The sequence below is a fragment of the Mytilus trossulus genome, chromosome 14 (assembly GCF_036588685.1).
Source record: "Mytilus trossulus isolate FHL-02 chromosome 14, PNRI_Mtr1.1.1.hap1, whole genome shotgun sequence".
Taxonomy (NCBI): Eukaryota; Metazoa; Mollusca; class Bivalvia; order Mytilida; family Mytilidae; genus Mytilus; species Mytilus trossulus.
The window spans coordinates 34,948,531-34,971,549 of record NC_086386.1 but is presented as its reverse complement, the minus strand read 5'-3'; the positions used below and the strand labels follow the sequence as shown (position 1 = coordinate 34,971,549).

The window sequence follows — 23,019 nt, the reverse complement described above, 5'->3', positions numbered from 1 at the left end:
TTAACAAAGACTTCAATTTCCCTGCAACAGATATGGCATCCCCTTTATTGAGATAAGAGCTAAACTATATATTTGATATCAGTCAGCCCCACTGTGTCTGAATTGTAAGGTGTCATTATATCTCGTTAGCTTGTTCTGGAGTTTGGCAGTCAGAGACAATCTTGGGTATCGGTATATGTCGAGGATGCGCTTCATGAAAAAGGTCTTTTTATGAAAGAACAGATTATCACTTACAATATGTATCAATGAACTGAAACACTAACAATCTTTATCAATGAATTGACAGCAAGTTCAAATTCAAATTTTTCAGTAACTGTTTACCTGATTGCACAGGTGTTAACCTCAATACGTTCTTGAGATTTAACATTGACATATAAAGGTTTTTTGCACACAATATCAACAAGTCATTTTTTTCATTAAATTTTATACTTAACTTTTATAAAAAGTAAAAATTTCATTTACTAAAATATAACTTACCTACAGAAAATACACGAAAAAATACTTTATATATTTAAAACTCTCAAAAATAAATTAAATTATCCTAGAAAATTTACATAATCACATCGAAACTATCAAATTCATTGTTGAGGAAAAAATAAATGGTGGAGCTGATTGACGGATATGAAATTTCCGTAATTAAAAAAATTACAAATGATGTATTTATATTTTAGTTTTTGACACAATTGTTCGGAATTTGCTAAAAAAAATGTGCATGCAGTATCGCAATATTATATTTTCTCCTCTCAAATTTAAATTACTGTACTATTTTTCAATCATATGTTTTCTCGTTTTCAAAGAAAAACGCTTTAAATTTCTTTCTAAAAAAACAACCATCTTTAAGTTTTAAAGTTGTACTCTGGAATGGTATTTAATTTATGTCTTCATCATTCCGAGGTTCCTTGATGATATGTGCATCGAAAATATTTACGAAACTAGCGAGAAACTAAACAAAAAACATTTAGTTTTTGGATTTTGAAGTGAATACCCAAAACCGTAAATCGAGGGGTACCTCATTAAAAGACTAAAATACAAAAAATTGACTATATAAAACTTTTTACGATCAGACGGATATTTAAATATGTTTTCATTCTCTCATTTAAAACAATTTTCAGCCGTGTTATATTCCGAAACATGAAACTCGTTAACCTAGCGTCTTTTTCGAGGTCAGTACTGTATCAGCTAGACAGCAGCATTAACGGTCGAGGGCTATAGGTTTTGTTCAAAATGCAGACAAGGCAACAATCACAAAACGTATGTTAAACTTTGGGCCTCTCTTTTCGCAGTGTTTACTCTTTACTTCCATTTTCTCAACTTCCTTAAAAACAAATATTGCATACACTTCCTCTTCTCTATCATTCATTGCTTTTGTCGTTACACTCAACATATAATCATTCACTAACCTGCAATTTGCTTCTTCCTTTTCAGAACGATTTTTTTCAAGTTCTCTTGTTACATCGTCATATTGTGCTTTAAGTCTAGATTCCTTGTGTCTCTCCTCTGAAATGCTGAAATAAAAATGTTAATTACAAATAGACAACCAACCAAGTAAGCACCAGATTAATATCAAACATTTTTTGAAAAATTTAAAATCATAAAATCACAACAATACTGAACTCCGAGAAAATTAAAAACGGAAAGTCCCTAAACAATTGCAAACTGCAAATCCAAAGGTTCACTTATTTTTATAGTTCGTTCTGATGTCGTACTGTTATACAAATGTCCCAAGTAAGGGGAGGGTTTGGATCCCGTTAACATGTTTAATCCCGCCACATTCTGTATGTATGTGCCTTTCCAAAGTCAGGGGCCTGTAAATCAGTGATTGTCGCTTGTTTATGCGTTACATATTTGTTTTTCGTTCATGTTTTTTAACATGAATGAAGCCGTTAGTTTTTCTCGTTTGAATTGTTTTACATTGTAATTTCGGGGCCTTTTATATATAGCTGACTTAGCGGTATGGGCTTGGTCATTGTTGAACGCGGTACGGTGACCTATAGTTGTTATTTTGGTCTATTGTGTAGAGTTGTTTCATAGGCAATCATACCACATCTTCTCTTTCTATAAGCCAGGAATACATATCGTCAGCTATATTTAGCAAAACCTTCAGTATTTTGGGGGTTCTAAAAGCTTTTCAGTTCATTCTTCATTTGACCTTGGTTTTATTCATTCGAGCGCCACAGATAAGTCTTTTAAAGTCAGAACCCGAGTCATGTGTACAGATTTTGTATACATGTGTCTTTAATTTGATATTTTTTTCGACTTTTGGTATCTTCCGCCTCTTTTTCACGTCTAGAAAACAACATTTTAAAGGAACAAAGCAAAATATCTGATTTTTTATCAGACCGTATAATTATGTGTATAATTTCAATGTATAGAACAGGAACAATTAGGTGCATGTGTGTTTATACAAACATACACATTTACTCTCATGAATTTGATCACTTAGACAGTTTATTTTGTCTGTATTGTATGCTTGACCTATAAAACACTCCGTAACATAGAAGGTGTGAGTTGTGATTTAAATCTAGTAAGTTTAAGACAATATTCAGATATATAATCTGTGGTTTATGATCAATGAATCGCCATACACTATGTTTTCCAACTTATTTTTGCAATGTATTGGTTTGCTTTAATCTTTGTTGACAAATTCCCTCATTTTCGAAAGTCGAAGTTTTGATCAAATCAAATGTTAGTTAAAAAGAGAACTTCATTGGTGTGTGAAAGCGTTGACCGAGGTACATTTTGTATGAAGCGCGGAAGCGTGTCATTCTACAAATGTAAGCACGGCACGGTAAACGCTTTTACAACCCTATGAGGTTACAAAAAGAAGCATTCAATACTTATAATTACATTTTTTAGCCAAAATGATGAACCTCTTGTCATTATGAATGATTACATTTATTGTGTAATGCAGTTGCTTAAGGAATAACGCGAGATTGCAGTGTAGCCAATCAACATAACGTATTATAATGAAACGTACATCTAATGTAATTAGTATATGGAGTCGTGCTTATCATTATTGAAACAAAAATGAAATTTTCAGGACATTATCATATAATCAGTAAATGATCCAAAGGTTTTGTGGGTTTAACTTAATATGTCATTTAAAGAGTATTCAATAAAAAAAAGATAAACGTAAAGAAAAGATTGAAACACTTTTGATGTGGTTTTGTATAACTGTTTAGAAGTGTGAAATCATAAGCTAAAAGATAACTGCAAACACAGTTCGAATAATTAATTTTAAATCTACTCACAAATTTTTAAACGCCTCCTCCTCCATTTTTAATTTCTGTACTACATTTTCCGATTCGTGCAATGATTCTTGCGCCTCATGTAATCTTATGAAAAAAAAGAAAAAAAAACACCATCTGATTAAAAGCAGCTGCAGAATTGTCGAATAAGGTTCTAAAATAAATCATCGGAAGGACCCAAGACCATGTACATTAATATTGCGAATCAACTTCACAAATAATACACGATTTTCTTAAAGTATAGATTGGCGTACGGACATTGGTTATCATTGTGATACGTGTTTATTTGTCTTTATTAATATTACTTTTGATAGTTGGTCTGTTTTTGGTGTTGTGGTTAATATGCTTGTGTACTTGAACAATATTGTTTGTGATATTTTCGTATTCTTTTAATGGTCCTTTGTAGTCTATTATAATTGATGTCTTTCCCTCGGTTTTAATCTGTAGCCCAGATTTGTTTTCTTGCAATCGATTAAGGAAATCTGAACACTGTTATACTACTGTTGATAGCTACTTTCAATAAAAGTAACTAATGACACTAAGTAATACACAAACTCATTTTAGCGTTTTCTTTAATACTTGTTAAAAGAACAATTGTATTACCTTCCTTCAATGGTTTGTTTTTCAGCTTCCATTCTCTTTAGTTTATTTCGCAAGGTCTTATTCATGCTTCTCAGGGACAATCGTTCAGAAGACGCTGGTTGTTTAATTTTAGAACTTGAATTTTTTGCCTCCTCCCTTTTGAAATGTTCTCTAGATCCACTGACTCTATGTTAATATAAATTGGACATAAAATATGACAAAATTCAGCAATGAATTTTATTTACAGTTTTGACCTTAGATGAATACTACTATGTTTAATATGTTAAATGGCTTAGCTTTTGTGAACAATTTTTTTCATAACATAATTTTATCTTCCAGGCATTTATTTTACAGAAAAGGTCAGTAACATATAAATAATTTACAACTATTGGAGAATTAATTTACCTCTCCCGAACATGACACTCAAAGAAGAAAAACTAATTCCTTTTTTTTTGGGGGGGAGGGGGATCCGTGTTGCTCATTCGTTAGTTTCGATCTTAAATTGTGTGTTTTGTTGACATTGTGTTGTTTTTCATTGTCTATTTCTTTTCTCAATTTTTTTCGTCGATTTCTCTTCAACACATATCATCTCTTTTTTGTCCTTTTGGTTTTGATCACTTCTTTTCACAACATTGATAAATCTGCTTAGTTTGATGAAAACCAATTCAAGGTTAGAGAAATGTCACGAATAAAACAAGAGATTAATTAATTGTTAATTTGTTAAATGCATTGCTTAATTTAAAAGTCTATAATTGCATTTAACATCTTCAATGTTAATATACCTTTCCTTAAATAACGCAAAATCTAATTCTACACCTTCCATTCTTGCTTTATATAGGCGTTTCTTCTCTTTTTGTAAGCCTACTAATGACTTACGTCTATATCAATAAAAAAGTAAGTTTTAAAATCATAATATTATTTATAGGCAATCAATACAGTAACAAAGTCAGACAACAATGCATTAAATATTTTTTTTTCAAGCATCGAAATGTAAACAAATCTATTAGATAATTTGAAAAGAAAGGAAATCAAAAAAGTTTTGAGTTTTCTTTCAGTATACATATTTAACGTTCTTCTGTTTTGGTTTTTATGAACATACACGAATGAGACCTGTCTACGACTTTCGATATCAAATAATAATTAGTATTATTTCTCTAAATTTTATCGGGTTCAATTTATATTTGACGACTTTAAAGTTTGTACTTAAAATGCTTTTGTGTTGATATTTGAAGAAAAAACAGATCTTTTTTGTATAATTTTCCCAAAAGTGGTAGGGTAATTTTTGTTTCTTATACAAAATATAAGGGTACCGGTCGTACATCCGTGTTTGATTGAAAATAATATTTCTCAAAACATCGAAAAATAAACTAGTTGAAATGCGGGCTATTAATTTCAACTGCTACCCTGTTATATTCGTTCTTTCGATTAATTGAGCCAATGGTGAAACTAATCAATAATAATAATAATATAAAAGTTAAGTTTAAAACAAACAAAAACGACGGATCAACACAGAGTGCGGCGAATATCAATGTTATGGTCATTTTAATTAATAACCTCTTTCAAAACATTGAATATTTCGAAAAACTAAGGATTTTTTTTATCCCAGGCATAGACAGATAACCTTAGCCGTATTTTGCCCAACTTGTTGGAATTATGAGCCCTTAATGGTCTCCAACTTTGTACTTCGTTGGCTTTATAACTATTTTGATCTGAGCGTCACTGATGAGTCTTTTGTAGACGAAACGCGCGTCTTGCGTTTTAAATTATAATCCCGGTTTCTTTGATAACTATTAAACTTTGGTGAGCGTTGATTCTAAAATGGCATTAATATGCAAAATTAAAAATATATACATTTACAATAAAAAAAAACAACTCAAAAATGGCTTACTTTTTTTCTAAATCTTCCATCTGTGACTCCATTTGAATATGTTTCGCAATCTCACTGAAAGGTACAATCGAGGGTGTCAGATTAAATTATATTATACTGAGTTGTATATTGTTGAAACACTTGTATCTATAAATGTTGTTTGCTAGAATCAGGAAAAATTAAAAAGTAAATACTACAGTAAGTTCACTTCTGAAAAACAATTCTTCCAAAAAAACAAACCCAGAGGAATACTTTTTATAGGTTTAATAGCGAGTAAAAATGGGATATCGCTTGTTATTATACCTTACATATAATACAACCAATTCTTTTGGATAACAACTTTTCACGTGACATGGGATAATTCGGTAAATTTTCATTTAATTGCAAGGGAGGACGAATAACCCTTACAATTTACACCAGCGGTGAATAACCCTATTATTCACCGGTGAATAACCTTTTTAGTGTCTAGATTTGCATTCGAATTACCTCCCATGAAAATGACGTCACAGACGTAAATAAACAAGATGACAGCGTTCACGTTACACTGACAGCCCATCGAGAGATGAGGAAATCAGGCTTTGGAAATGAATAGAGTGCCTGCAGAGTCCGACGATGATTTCTCTTATCAAAAGGTCCTTTGTAGGGCCATAAACATTTTACAAAAATATTCTAGCTTTGTTGTACATCCGGGAGATTCTTGAACACAAACATGACAAATGTATTTTCTTGAGCTATTTTCAAACGTCAGCTTGTGTTAGTCATGTAAAAAATATGATAAGTGTTCAAAAGGCCCTTCACCTTTTAGTTAAACAATTGTGGCCCCGTAGAATCGATGAATATTCAAAATTGTCAACCCTTATTAAAAAGGTATTTCACTTCGGGCTATGCCTTCATTGAAATAACCTTCTCGTGTTGACAATTTTGGATATTCACCTTTTCAACGGGCCATAATTGTATAATATTCACTCCAGTTGTTGAATTTCAATATAATGATATTAAGGTCTTTCTATTTTGTTATTCTCTTTTATGCATATTACCCTTGCATAATCGAATCTAAATCTTTTAGTGAGTCTAAGGAAGATAAGTTCATACAAGTGCTTTGGACACACCAAATGTTTGAAGTATTTTTATCTCCAGTAATGTGCATCATTGTCTTAATGAATGTTTTGCTGGTTTGATGTTTTGCACTACATACAAGGAATAAATAATAACTCTCTTTCTTGTTTAAAATAAGTAGTTTGTTTACAGTTGAAACACACAAAAACTTACATTTCCTTCATTTTTGCTATTTTCTTCTCCTGTGCATGATTAATATCTTTCAGGCTTTGCATATCGCTTTTCAAGATACAGATTATATCTTCCTTTTTGTGTATTCTGTCAAAGAATATACAACATTTTGTTTAACAAGTGATGTATTTTATATACAGAATATACATGATAGAAGCTGTTCATTCACATTAAGCATAACAGTTCATTTTCTATGACCAGTTATTTTTTTATATAAGAATTAGACAAACTATGTCTATTTCAATTTTACCATCTTTCATACCTTAACATAAACGTTAAGCAAATGTTCCTCCGCGATCCATCAATTGCTAAAATGTGTGATACACTTTTAAATCATAGGATTTTAGTCGTTAAGCTTCCTACGTATACATGTAGACTTCCAAACATGTAAAGTTAATATAATCTTTGAAAAATAATCAAAAAAGTCTTATGTATGCATCAATAATTTCATTACATGTATATTTCATTATGGTACGTTATTTGATTGGCAAAATGCAATCTTGCGTCATACTGAAAGTAACCTTCATTTCAAAATATAATGTAATAGTCATAATGACATGAGCTTCCACAATAAACTGAATATGTACATCAAATAAAAACGCCATTGAAATAGTGAAACACGTATGACCCACATCAACAAGCGACAACCAGGGAACAACAGGCTTCTGACCTAGGACAGGTGCATTCACATGCAGCGGGTTTGGATATTTGATACAGGCGCCAACCCTGGCCCATAACTTAATCAGTAGTTTATTTTACATGAAAAGATGCACAATAACACATCAATTGTAATGGCTTAACGCAACCAAAAAGACTTATAAACAAAAATAAGACAAGTTAACAAACACTGAACTAATGAATCTGATCTGATCAATGACACAATATGAATAATTATTAACAAAATAGTGTAAAACAATATCAAAAAGACAACTTCAACCTAGAACAAATGAGTTAACTAAAATAACGTACACATGTAAACTGAAAAATGATAATTTTGTTGATTAAAGTAAGAATATATGTTTTCGAAAATAAATAAATTTGGTGTTCACAGTAAAAGTACCAATGTGTAAATTTATTGTCATACTAATTACTTGTGAATGTGGTACATTAATAATAGTGAGATGAATAATACCACAAAATAAGTAAACATTGAATAACAAAAATGCAATACAAATTGTGTCAACAGGTCAAATCAACACGCAGTTACTAAATCTGGTTTTAATATGAAAACAAATACTAATAAAAAAAATTCAAGCATCGGATATTAAAATCAATTTAGACACATCCCACAGATTGAGATTTTAAACGCAGTGGAAATTCAAAGAAGATCTGATGAATTAACCTATTGACAGTAGGATAGTCATGATTTACCCTTACAAATAGATCTGTATCATGAAATATACAGAAGAAATAATTTAGAAATAGAAAATAAACGTGGATGTGTATTTATACATCACAAAAGAATTCGAAAAAAATACCAACTTTATTTTAGTTATGTTTTAATATTTTGATGACAAAATCGATATTAGTACCAATGTAATCAAGCCAAATTTACTGATCAAAACTGTGTAGCTATGTTATAAATTTGTATAAGTTTGAAGTGAAATAAGGTGAAAAATTACTGTCATGATAATCTGTTCATTAAAATATATGACATTACTACAAACTTATGATACACAGGCAAAACGAACGAGTTATACACACCGTATCGACCCAAAGAAACATCGCCGTCTAATAAAGGTGAATAAACAATAGGTAATAAAAAATGTCTCTTTTGTCGTATATTTTAGTATGGAGTTTCCCTTTAAAAATTGAAATGTCTTAATCTAGAAGTGGACAACTATTATTGTTCAACCTGTATTTATTTGCAATATGTTCCATTTGGTAGATGTTGGTAGTATATTTATAGAACTCTTGATTTTAAGGAGAAAACATCATCAACAAAACAGTAGGTATTGTTGAATGTGTCAACCAAATGTAACAATGACGTATCTATTTACACCACTGGGTCGATGCCAAAGCTGGTGGACGTTTCGTCCCCGAGAGTATCACCGTCCAAGTAGTCAGCACTTCGGTGTTGACATGAATATCAATTGTGTGTCATTTTTTTTTTTATAAATTTCCTGTTTACAAACTAATAAAATTTCAAAAGAACTAAGGATTTTCTTATCCCAGACAGATATTACCTTAGCCGTATTTGGCACAACTATGGGGAATTTTGATTTCTCAATACTCTTCAACTTTGTACTTTATGAGGCTTTATAACTATTTTGATATGAGCGTCACTGATGAGTCTTATATAGAGGAAATGCGCATCTGGCGTACTAAATTATAATTTTGGTACCTTTGATAACTATACAGCGTTTGGCCACAAACTGTGATTCGTAGTAATGCAGAAACAAGTCTAATATTGAAGGGACAAGGGATATTCACTACCTGTTGATACCATTTATCACAGAAACCTTAAGTTCTGTTTCCCAGGAGAAAACTTAAAGCTTCTATCATATCTTCACATTTCCAATACATGTATCTACCATACTGTCCTTTCCCGTTACAGAATAAAGCTTAAATAAGTTACAGCAAATAAACATGCTATGAGATAGTTCCAAAGTGTGTAGAATTTAAAACGGTCCATATCTAGATGCAGTGTATATCTTCTAGCAATGGTAAGAGATTATATGGCAGTATTTGGAGAACACCTAAACACACTCTTAAAAAAACAACACTTTTTTGATATTATGCTTCGAGGCGCTTTTTTATATAACTTTATCAGAAATGAATTTCAAAGCCGAAGATGTATAAATGCAGACACAGTTGAAGATCTAAATAGACAAAATAGGACATGAAATGAGAGAAAGTTTAATTCCGTGTTGACCCCATCATGTTGGCGAATTTTGTCGAAGCATAAATAAAATGGAAATCGGGAATATGTTATGAATCAACAAACCGACCAAAGAGCAGAACAAAGATATATGCCACGGATTGGTCTTCAGAAAAGCTAGGAAATCAGAAAAAGAAACAAAAAACAAAATACAAAAATACCAGATGCTCCTGACTTTGGACAGGCGAAAATATGCGACAGGGTTAAGCATGTTTTGTTAGATATCAACACTCTCCCTAAACCTGTAATAAATGTTAAAAAAATCGCATACACAACGATATGCACAGCAAAACTCTTTAAAAAAAATAATGATTTTAAGCTTATACATGGCTTGACTTGTTTGGTAGCAAAAGCGTTACATTTAAGTAGAAGAAGTTCCAATTTGCCCAATCCATTGTTATATAACTAAGCAATTATATGGTCATTTTTATAAATTTCCTGTTTACAAAACTTAGAATTTTTCGAAAACTAAGAATGTTCTTTCCCAGGGGTAGATTACCTTAGCCGTATTTGGCCCAACGTTTTTGGAATTTTGGGTCCTCAATGCTCTTCAACTTTGTTATTGTTTGGCTTTTAAACTGTTTTGATCTGAGCGTCACTGATGAGTCACTGTAAAAGAAACGCGCGTATGGCGTATAAAACTATTTTAGCAAGATTAACAATCACTCAAACAAACATACGACCACGAACCGAGTTATAAGAAGCCATTAATTACTTTTCAAGATAGTGATAGAGCATTGTTTGGGCTTATATACCAAGGGATATAAGCATTTACCATAGTAAGGTTAACAAACCAAGTAAAACATGGTCATATACACCAGAACTATCTGCTTAAGAAATTATCAAATATCTTGTACTTACACATCGTCATTGCAAGTTTTCTCTCTCTCATAAGTTTCCTTGGCAACCTTACTTTTCTCGTTTTGTGCTTTTATTTCCTTCCTTGCAGTCCCAATGTCTATAAGAAGTTTTGAGTTTTGATCCTTATACGCCTGGTTTGAGTCCAAATATTCTTGAAATTTCAAAGTTAAATCTCTTTTTTTCTTTTCAGTTTCGTTGACTTTTTGCTGTAACTCTTTTCGATCCTTTTCTAGCTGTCTGAGCTCACTTTCACTCTTCCGCAGCTGTTCGTCAAGTTCCTTATGCTTTGATTCAAGTGATGTGTTACGTGTTTCTAGTTCACTGTTATAGTTGCGCAGTTTTTCATTGCTAAGATAACAAAATTTAACTGATCATATTAAAGAAGTAATTTAATTTCAACCCAAAAAAATCATTTAGCAACATGGTTTCCCTTCGAAAACTCACATCTGACCACATTTATCGGGCTTTGAATTTTCCTCATGCCACTGTATCTCGTCTTTACACCGGTACCGCTCTCCGCTTAGATTTTACACCAGTTCTTGTACTCAAGTTTCTACGATAACCTATTAATACTAATCAGTACAGTAGTTCAATATCACAAGACTTGCGTCATTTTGGGTTTTTTCTTAAACAGAAAATATCAGCTAAGACAGTTTTTTTTAAGACTCTTCAAAAAATCAGAGTTTGTAGCTATTCTGAAGGATTACAGACTATAATTGTTAAGCGGTTATGTAAGGAAATTGGTTGGAATAGCTTAAAATGTTCGTAATTTGTCCACTGTACATATAATCATCGTCAATATGTTAACACCAGAGCATATTAAGAGCCTAGCAATGCCAACTTATATGTATTGGAAAAAAACTACCAGGTTTTAACATATAGTAATCGTTTATTAATCTAGATATAATTTATTAATTATGATTTTCTTGAACATATAGGTACTAGTAGTACAAACAAAAAATCTATCATCAATCGTATTATTATGGCAGTTGCAATCTGTCCAATTAGCTGGAGGAATAATACCATGATTATCTGTTCGGCCAATAAAATGTGCATGTCTGTATGAGTGATATATTATATTCATCAGCACAAGGAGTAGCAAATTATATATATATGGACTACTAAAAATATTTTGCAATCTTAAGTTGTTAGTCCCCAATATTGCTACTGGTGATTGAATTTTTTGTTTTCTTCATATATAGACAAAAATGGAGAACGTATTATAAGGTAAAAAAATCATATACAATCCATATTATTTCTTTATCTGTTGGTTTACAATTAATGCAAGACAAAAGAAGAAATTACTTTTAAGACAAACTTGGCTCGTGATAGACTTATGCATGTTAGAAGAAGTCAACTAAGGAGTCTAGTTGAAAAATGTACAAAATCATTATGTCTGAAGCTTTCAACTAGAGTTATATACCCCCTTAGGTTATCCATATTTTGAGTTAAGGGTGGGAGACTTTTCTATGATGTTTCATTCCAAAAAGTAAACAACACTATAAACATCATTAATAATAAGGAAATCTTTTTTTTTAACTAGATCCTACATTTATTGTCCACTATCTCATATCTCCATTTTTAATAATCCTATATCCCACATCCTATTTTTTGTCAAAAAGCTATGTCATTCCCTCCACTGTATACACAGGCTACTTCGAGATTCATTTTCGGAGTATAATTCAATATTATAAAATAAGAAATGCCTTTGCTTTTGTTTAAGGACTTTCCCAATTACTCTTGCTTTGATAATCTTTTTAACCATTAATACAGCTAAAGCGAGTTGAATAATTTGGTAGAGTTATAATTTTTCGATCAAGTAACTTTTATTTCTCCTTTTGCTTATGATTTCAATTATTTTTAGTTCCTTCTATAGAATAAGATCATCTTTTGAGTTCATACTATCGTATTCCCTTGTCATATTCCAAAAACGTTAAAACTCACTTCCGTACGCACATAAAATGACATGCGAATTATAATGGCCGCACAAATAACCCTAGCACAAGCCGGACAAATAGGCACTCCGTATTATAATTATTTTATTATCCTACTTATTATGTACAAACCTTTCATGATATTTGTTTCTTTCTTTTTGAGCCTCAACTAATTTTAGCGCTGTTCTTTTCAATTCTTCAACCTGAATATTTCGTTCATTGAGTAGTTGTTTTACTTTTGCCTCTAATGCATTTATTGTCCTTTTGCTGTTTTCTTTTTCATTTTCATATCTGCATTATTAATAAAGGGGAAATATATGAACTAGGTATCATGACTCACATTTGTGTTGACTTATAGAACGATGTTACATAATTATATATCTAATTTTAATATCCTTAAAAAGTATTGCGTAACTATTAATTTGGTATTTATAACATAAAATATATATTGAGTGGTGTTTCAGACATATTTACAAATTAATGAACTGAGAAAAGAAGTTTTGCCTGTATTAAAATACAGAAATAGGTTAAATCTGTAACGTTAAAATGTCGTCAAAAGGAAATGAAGGAATTGGCGGATTACCGCACAGTACGCTGTTTGAGGGTTTGATGATGACTAAATTGCACAAAATGTACCAAAGAAGATAGTATTACCGCTTTTACTAGTAACTTTTTTAAGGTTCGTTATTATTTCTTTACCCTTTACCGTAGGGAAAGATATTATAACATTAAGATGATTAATTTGTTATCCTATTTCTTAAACTTCACCAAGACTATAATGTTTACGGTTCAAATCAACAATTTCAACATATTCACGATCAAGGGTTTTATTTTTCAAAACTAATTTCCAATGAACATTCTTTAAAAAAAATTTCAGAAAAAATTAATATATCCTGTTCCTTTTACATGTGCCCGTCTTTCTGCTATTTAAATAAGGAATACACGATAAGAATACAGACAAAGGGAAACAGTTTTATATACCTAAGTTTTAAAAAAAATAACAAAGTTTTATTATCTTTCACAAGCCTTTGGCTGGCATCAATGAGTTCATTTTTGTCCTTTCAGTTGGTTTCTCGTTTGGGCGTTGCATTGACTATGGCTGACAGGGCTGTTCTATTTTAATGTATTCCTTTTTTTTTTTATAGCTAGTCACCACTTCAGTTTAATCAGTTTAATCATGTATATCTATTATACAGTCATTGTATAAAATGTACTGTTTGCAAAACTATGTATTATTCTTGATAATAATGATGTTTTTGTTCCTGGCGGATAATCCTTGCGTAACACCTTTTTTGGAACTTTTGGTCCTCGGCAAACTTTGTAGTTGTTATGGCTTTCAAACTTTTTACATCTGAGCATAGTTTTGTGTGGACGTAGCGCGTATCTGGCGTATACAAATATTTTTTTAACCTGTTACCTTTTGATGACTATTATTCGTTTGTTTCTCTGTCCTACATTTGTTCCCGTTTATCTGTTTAATTATTGTAACCCTGTCTTGACATGTTCCCATTTTAATGTTATTTTAATATTATTTTCACTGCTATTAAAGCGGGAGGTTTGGCATGCCACAAAACCACCATTTTTTTATAATCCGCCTGTACCGAGTCAGGAAAATGGCCATTGTTACATTATAGTTCGTGTCTGTGTGTATTACATTTCGGTGTTGTGTCACTGTTGTGTCGCAGTTCTTTTATATTTGATACGTTTCCCTCAGTTTTAGTTGTTTGTAATCCGGATTTATTTTTTCTCTATCGATTTATGAATTTTGAACAGCGATATACTACTGTTGCCTTTATTTATATTTTGGTAACTATTTTTTTGAGATCATTACTACTGAGATAACTCTCCATTTCAGTTATGAAGTCTCTTACAGATATAAAGGTACTGCATGTGGGCTTATTTAAACTATATCATTTATTTTAAATTCTATTATCAATCTTTCATTTTTTTAATCTATTCTAAAATTAGCGTGAATAAATTAAAAATTTTAAGATACTTTTTGATGTATTGTTTATGACTTCATGATTTTAGTTTTAAACATCTGTTGAAGGTATCGTAAAAAAATCGATAACGTATGAAATTGATTGAAGATTGATTACATATTTTTCGAGGTTACTATTTTGCTTGGGTATTTTGCCTTAAAAGAAGGTTGGCACAATAAAGTTTAACTTAACTTCAGTTTGATTTAGTTTAACGGGGGCGTGGCTTATTTGTTTAACGGATATTAGCTTGATCTTAAAATATCTTGAAGGACTGCAAGGTGATCCATTTGACTGGTATTGAAATAATTAAAATTAAATATGTAGAACACCGATTTTAATTTTTGTTTATATTGTTCAATATTATAGTAATCTTTTTAAAGATAGGGTTTATACCGTACTAGTCGATCAATCTAAATTCTGATTTCTAATGAATTCAATTTTTACGTAAATTGTTTTGATTGATAAATTCAACTTCACAGATGGAATTCTTACCTCAAAATCTTTCATGTGGGCAGTAGAGTTTCGAAACTAGGTTGGATGCATTGTGAAATATATTGTTTCTCACAACAAACTAACACCTTTGCAGTTGTTGAATAATTGACCGGTTCTGTATTGACATTATTAACATTGTCAATAATATACCTATGTTCACGATAATATACATCTAGTAACTATAAGTTCTGTTTATTTAACGATACTTACAATATTGATAAACGGCTTTTGTCTTCCTCGAGTCTTTTGATTTCATTTGAATGTTTGCTGAGGTCACTTCGTACTCGTTGAAATGCATTCTCAAATTGCTTCAAGTTGTCCCATCTAAAGTTATAATTTTTTAATGATAATAGAAAGATGCATATGACGACTGGTGTTTTAAGCACTACTAGAACTGCGCAAGTGATATAAATACCGGTGAATTTTTTAAAAAAAATATTCGAATGTGATAATGAATATTTTTAAGACAAGAGAAAGCTCATTGTAATCATGAAAAATAAGAAATAATGTTGGGTGGTTTTTAGCGGTCATTGTCATCTTAACAACATCTTACAAATCTGACCAATAATTTGTTCAGTCAATTTAAGTCTTGTGGTGAACTTCCAGCTTTTTTATTGCGATAAGACCAGTATTGTACACACAATTAGATTGCATTTTATTGTTAAATTTACTGTTTGATAGCTTTCAAAACAATTCAGTATGATGTTGGTGTGAACAATTTTAGTACTACTTATCAGTCAGATTATAGAGTGAACTGATCGTATTACTCAATTTATTTCACTTGACTGGGCGGAGTTTACAAAATGTAACCGGTTCGCTCACAATAAACCAGTCCATCTATAGATAGGTGTATTAGGATAAACTGATCAATGAAGTGTACAGTAATCCTTTTGTAAATTCCTTTCATGACACTGATAGATGATTAGAAATCAGTAATATTATAACGGCAATCATCCTTATCAGGCACATCTTCAAATAGACTGTCCTTATGTAAATTAAAACCTAGCTCCGCCCGATCAGTTGAAATAACATTGGTAATAATTGACTTCAAACAGTTCATTCGAACTGCAGTTAATAAGTATATAAATTGAATGAAAACATAAAATTACTGATAATTTAGTGTTCAAATTTTTAAAAGCTGTTTGAAATGAAATGACTGTTTTAAATTAACATCGATTTAGTAGTGAAATCGTATACTATCCTAATGTCATGTATATTTTGAATGCAACTGTCAACTATTGTTTTCTATTTGTTGTAGCTTTATGTATATTATGTAATAGTTTGCCACCAATCAAGTAAGGAAAAGATATCACCTTTAATTTCCATTTAAAAAATCCCAATAATTGACTTGTCATAACCAATTTAAATAGTGATTCACCATTTTAACTTGGGGAAATCCCTAAATGTGGAATTATGAATTTGAAATCACCAAATAAGACATCTTAGAGTTTATACGGTGAGCAACACTACAGATGTTACATGTATATCATTATCTGAGTACCCTTAGAGAGCACCTGTGATTATCCTAGGATTTTGTTGTTTTGACTTTGTGTAGTAAAGTGCTTATTTTTTATGTTGTGTTTTGTAGAAAGTAAAATCACAAAAATACTGAACTCAGAGATTGTTGTTGTTCTTTAAATAATGTTTTATATTTTTTGATTGTCAGCTTATCATTGATTTATGAGATTGAATATGCTTTTGATGTGTTTATTGATAGTTACTATCTCTCTCAGCACTATTGTGATATTAGGGGGAGGCAGCAAGAATGTCAAGAGGAAAGCAGCGGCCTTCGGTAGAATAAACGACAATTTTGCTCAATTAAGATAGCAGTTGAGTACCCCTGATTCATGCGGGATTTGAACTCAACTAAAGTGCTGACAGTTTAGTGATATAGTAGTTCGATAATTTTGTCCAATTGGCCACGGATGCTCAATATATTCCTGTTGTATATTATGTCTCTCTCTGTTGATACATGGTATCGTCTCATGTTTACACTTTTTTAATGTTTTAACATAAACTAAATAAGTATTTGAATATCTCTTTGCTCATTTTAATATTTTCATTTAAAGGACCATCCTGAATAAGGAGATACAATCTAATTTGAAGAGAGGAAGGGAACTTAGATGTAAACTGATTTCAAACGAATAAATGAATACACAATTCACAGATCAGGATGCCATGTTCGACATTTGAATGTGATTGCAAACATCCGATTCAGAATAGGATACAATAGGCAATATATTAATAATGAGTAAACCGTGATATGCTAAGATAGTTACTCATCACTTCTGCTACCATTATTGCTCATATTTCCATGATGACTATTGTGCGTTTCCTGAAGCAAAAATAAAAACGATGCATTAGTGTTCTTTGATGAAGATGTTTTATATTATAATTCATTTGTTTTTTTTTAATAATTTTAATACTTCCATACTATTCAATAACAAAATAGGAATAAGGTTATATAGTTTGACCAATTTTGACCTGAATATTTTCATTATTTTTCTAACAACGTTTGCCACTAACAGTAAAAAGGTAAACGATAAGAATAAAGCAACATCCTGAGTAATGCCTTCAAAAAAGAATGCAATTATAACTAGAATTGCCATTGCAAGCAATAGCGGATGTCACCCTTCCCCAAATTGCCAATAAGCGGCAGCCATTTCAAAATTGTTTAACAGTAAATGCACATATGCACATGGCAATACATCTTTCTGTAAATGTTCAGTACATACAGAGCATTTAAAAAAATTCACATTTCTCCTGTTTCCATGGTAACGGCAGCCATTTTGGAAATTTCAAAGTCAAACGTCTCATATTTACTAGCCAGTGAACAATAATACCAAGTTTCATTAAGTTCAAAGCATTTTGAGAATTTTTACTTTTTTGCAGTTTCCATGGCAACGGTGGCCATTTTGGAAATTCCAAGGTCAAAAGTCTCATCCACACTTGCCAGTTAACAATCATATTAAGTTTCATCAATTTTGGAGCATTTTGAAATTTTTGAAATATTTGATCCTGTATCCATGGTAACATAGTAGTTCCAATGATTGTCAAAATCATTCAAAACCTGTATATAGGGGACAACTATATTGTATAGAAATTTGATGATTTTAAGTTCAAGCATACCAAAGTTATTCACCAAACCCGGATGTTTTTGAAGCATTTTGACCTATTTGCATTGTTTCCATGGAAACGGAAAACATTTTGGAAATTCCAACGCCAAATTCCACTTTAACCAAAGTTGCTCATGGTTATGCTACAGTTTCCAAAAAATTGGAGCATTTTGATATTTTTGCAATTTTTGGTGTGGTTTCCATGGCAACATAGTTGTTCCAATGATTGCCAAAATCATCCAAAACCAGTATATGGCCGGCACCTACATTGTATTAAAATATTATGAATCCGAGTTCAAGCATCTCCAAAATATTCACCAAAACCAAAAATTGGAATTTTTCACAATTGTTCTGTTTCCATGGAAACGGCAGCCATTTTTTATGGTCTTAGACCCTACAGCAACCCGAAATTTTGTGTTCCACCTTATAGTTAACTATCATTAAGATTGATTCCATTTTACTCCAAAAAACATGCCGGACAAAATAGGTGGAAGTATAATAATAATAATAATACAGAAAAAGAAACAGAGGAAAAGCAATATGTCACCCGACATTGTCGATCGGGTGACATAATAACAATGTAATTGATGTGTGTCAGACCTTTTTGCAAAGGCACCTGGATGTAATTGAATAGATATTTGAATGAAATATAACCGTATAAATGTTTATCTATTTCTTTATAATCTATATAAAATGATTTTGATGTATAGTGTTAAATCATATTTCTCCTTTTTGGACTCTGAACGATATCTGTAAATTATATGTTATTCAGGTCTCAGACATAGGCGAGTGACTTATTTCAAAAAGACGCTTAGTTAACGACTTTAATGCACCCACCTAACACACGGCTGTATTATATATCATTCGAAAGCTGATAATCTGTACTTTCTGTTTTGCCCGGTCGTAAAAAAATCGTACGGTGCATTTTTTGTTAAATCAAGGTCAAAGGTCATGAAAAAAAATCCAATTTTTGCGATTATTAAATAAAACGCTATTTTCCAATTCTTGTACCATAAATTTTTTCAAAAGATCATATGAACTTCATGGAACATGATACATAATTTCCAAATCAAACAAAAAATAAGAAATTTGAAGCGCAAAAAATCCCAAAAAATGAAATTTATCACAAATCCTAAAAAAATGTTGTTTTTTTTTAAAAGCAAAATATAGCTTAGGGAATCGATATTTGTATGCTAAAAATAGATAAATGTATATGTTGTAGGTCAAGCAATATTTGTTTTGTAATTTTAAGATGTTATTATTTATTTTTGTTCATGGAACAGCCTTCTATTGAAGTGTTTGCAGTTGCCCAAAAATCTACCATCTCCAAATAGCGATCATTTTGTTAATTTATGTTAGAATAGCACATCGCTTATTGTGAATATCAGGGAGGAGAATGAGATTTCATAATAAAAGAAGGGACATTTAAAGTTAGAACATAAATATGCGAGGTAATTGAGGTTAAACTGTTTTCTACTAAGTCATACTTTTTTACTTTTTGTAATAATGTTTAAATGCAAACATGACTTTGTTACTAAATCGTAGGCAACATTGAAATAAGTAACCTTTGTTAGAAACACTTGGTTGTCTAGAGCAGGATGTAAACGAACTAAATAAAATGCGGCTGTTTCTTATTTAGTTTAAAATCGTGTTATTTTAAATCATATTAAATGTGTTTAGAAGTTTAATCGCTTTAATTATTTGAATAAAAGATGCTTTGAGAAATTTCTACATAAGCTTTTAATATACAAAAGCATGTCATTGTGAATGTAAAACACTATAAGCAATGTATAATAACAAAATGACAAAGTTAAATACCCTTCCTGACCTTATAAGACCATTCTCTGTTTTAGGAGTGATCGTTTTCATGGTATGCTGTGTTTTGTGGACTGTTGTTCGTCTCTATCACTTTAATTTTATTTTGTTCATGGTTTTAATTAACTTTATTTGATTCATGGTTTAAGATGTTGATTGTCCCTTTGGTATTTTTTTTTACTTTAAAGACATTAAGTTGCAGTAATGAAAATCGGCCAAAAATCACCTAAAAGTAAAGTGAAGAAGATAAACTCAATACGACAAATATCAGTAACTTAATTTGCTCACCGTGATATATATATAGAACCAAATCTTTATCATGTACTTTCTGTTTTGCCCGGTCGTAACATTTTTTTTAGATTCTTAAGAATTTGTTTATTACATCTTATATTGACCACATACAATGTTTAAATAGGAAGAAATTCTTAAAAGCAGTGTTTTCGCAGATGGCGGTATTTTGGGCAACTGTATGAGTTGTTATGAATTGCTGTTTGATTAGAAGTAAGCATACTTTTAGGAAATGTTATGATGTCAAAAACTTCTTTGATAGTCATTACATGGTATTACTTAGTTTAAAGTGATTAGCAGTTTCACCAGAAAGAAAAATTTGGGTTTTCACATATTTTGTTAACTTTTACTCGAATTTCAGGAAACATGTGCTCTCTGTCAAAAACACGCTTTAAATTTTAAAAAAATGCATTTGAATAATGACTGTTAATCGCTCTGCTAAAAGTTTAAATTGTTTGCATATGTGAATTAAGTATATAAAAGTCATATAATGCAATCAGGCTGAAATCTTCAAAAATATGCACTTATATAATTTAGCCGTGTGTTAGTTAGGTGCATTAAAAATTTAATTTTATGGTTAAAGTCACTCGCCTAACAGGGTATATACTGTGACATTCCCGTGTTAGAGTTTATATCCCCTGAGCCGAAGGCGAAGGGGATATAAGCCCTAAGCCGGGAATGTCACAGTATATACCCTGTCTTGGACCTGAATTACACATATATTACGGATTACCCCTAACTAAAATGTTATTTTCCAGTGCAGGTATTTGTAGAACATTCACAACGCAGTTTGTATATTCATTACATGCATGTTTATTGTCTCTTAAATATTTTGAGTAATCCATTTAAACATTGTTAAATGCAACTTTTTTATCTTGACAATTTTTTTCCGTTTCAATTAAGTTTTTAGATATCATTTGTTGTGTGTGTGGCTTTGTTTTTTACAACACATATATTGAAAAACCCAACCTAATATGTTCGGCATACGTGAAGGATTTTTTTTTATTTTATCGTGTATGTAATAATTGATAATTCATAATAACACTTTGAAGATTAAATTTAAGTGTTAAGAGTGTTAGTTGCGTGATTTTGTATCAAAATTGTATTATTGACTGAAGCACGTCTTTATTTTCCCTCTATGAGCTTCTGACATTCCATAGTGTTCTGTATAGCTTCTGACTACTTCACATAGTAACCGGTGTAGTGATGACATTTTTGAGGTTCCAACTGGGAATAAAAACGTCGTATACACCCCGGCAGTTTCCTGAATAAATACTGACATCTCTGTGTTGTTATCCAGTCACAAACCTCTACACATTTGTAATCCGTAATATATGATTATATTTCAGTTCTATGTCATATTTCATAACGCAACAATTTGTAAGACTTGTAAAACTAATTACTGATCAAGCATGTCGTAATTTTATTTACAGTTAATATAAGAAGGGAAATTTTCTAATGCATACGTTTAAACGTAGTGTTAATTTCCAGATCATACCGTAGAAGACAGACAATAATATATTTGCAATGTTTTGGTATGCAGAAAAATGCAAAATGGTATTTTTCAATAATACACTTAAAGATATACATGTTACTATTTTTTTCCCGTAAAACGCAGTTTTTTTTCTATTTAGACAAACAGTGTGTCCTTCACATTACATAACAAAAAAACACTTGTGAATCCTAAAGCCTCATATTACATGCATTAAATAGGAAACAAATCTGTACCTTTTGTAAATATTACACAAAAGAAACTATTTATATGATTCAACACAATCATAAGAACAATATTCACCCGGCAGCCATTTAAATTTTGCTCTACGCAATAAAAAATATGATTTTAATTTAAATATCTGAAACATCTGTAAGACTTTGAATTTGAAACGATATATATGGAATCGCATACTGTATAAGAAAAAAATCCAGAATATCTAATTGATTATTATTTATAATTATATATTTATGTATATATATTGAGTATAGTCAATAGCGCCTGGTTATATTTACATAAAAAAAAATCTTCAAAGGGGGGAAATGTTATGTTATGTTTTCATCCTAAAAGTTACATAATAACGGTTTTGACCTGACGATAAAACTATACCTGCGCCATTCTGGTTTTCTTTGCAATATATTTGTTCCTTTCGTTTACCTATTATATCACACTTATGTAGCTTCCGGAAGAAACAAGTGGTGTTTGTAATGCAATAATCTCTATTAAATGACTTAACAGTATTAACACACATTTTGTTATTTATACAGATTTATCTTAGAAAATAAAAATGTTTTAAGAAAAAAACAGCTGCATGATAACAATGATTATTTATATTTAATATAATGAAGAAAGCTTTGAGGTATTTTCGTTTTAATTAGGTTTTATTATCATGTTCTCCAATTCTTTGTTGTTGTTGATATCATAATTGATATTTCTTCTGGAAAATAAACTAATCCCAAATAAAAACCAATGATATGTTGCCCGTTTGTGTTCAGAAATGCACAATACTAAGTGCAGATAAAAAGTGTCCTCAAATAATAAGAAACCTTAGTAAAGTTTAAAACGAAAGTGTTAATGTACATATGTATTTAAATGTAATAATATGAAAGAAGCATACCTGATCAGACATCGATGAAATAAACAAAATTTCTTATGAGTATTTAGTCCACTTGTT

General features: G+C 30.9%; 1 protein-coding gene across 1 annotated transcript; it reads right to left on the bottom strand.

The window, feature by feature from the left end:
- Positions 1 to 1,219: 1,219 nt before the first annotated feature.
- Positions 1,220 to 22,525, bottom strand: LOC134697695 (early endosome antigen 1-like). The gene is made up of 11 exons (XM_063559979.1): positions 22,455 to 22,525; positions 17,414 to 17,469; positions 15,345 to 15,458; positions 12,793 to 12,951; positions 10,727 to 11,074; positions 6,967 to 7,071; positions 5,719 to 5,772; positions 4,613 to 4,708; positions 3,852 to 4,016; positions 3,252 to 3,335; positions 1,220 to 1,505 (listed from the first exon to the last, which is right to left on the bottom strand). Exons 1-11 carry the CDS (start codon positions 22,461 to 22,463, stop codon positions 1,220 to 1,222), a joined length of 1,476 nt encoding a protein of 491 aa, XP_063416049.1. The 5' UTR covers positions 22,464 to 22,525.
- Between the last annotated feature and the right edge of the window lie 494 nt (positions 22,526 to 23,019).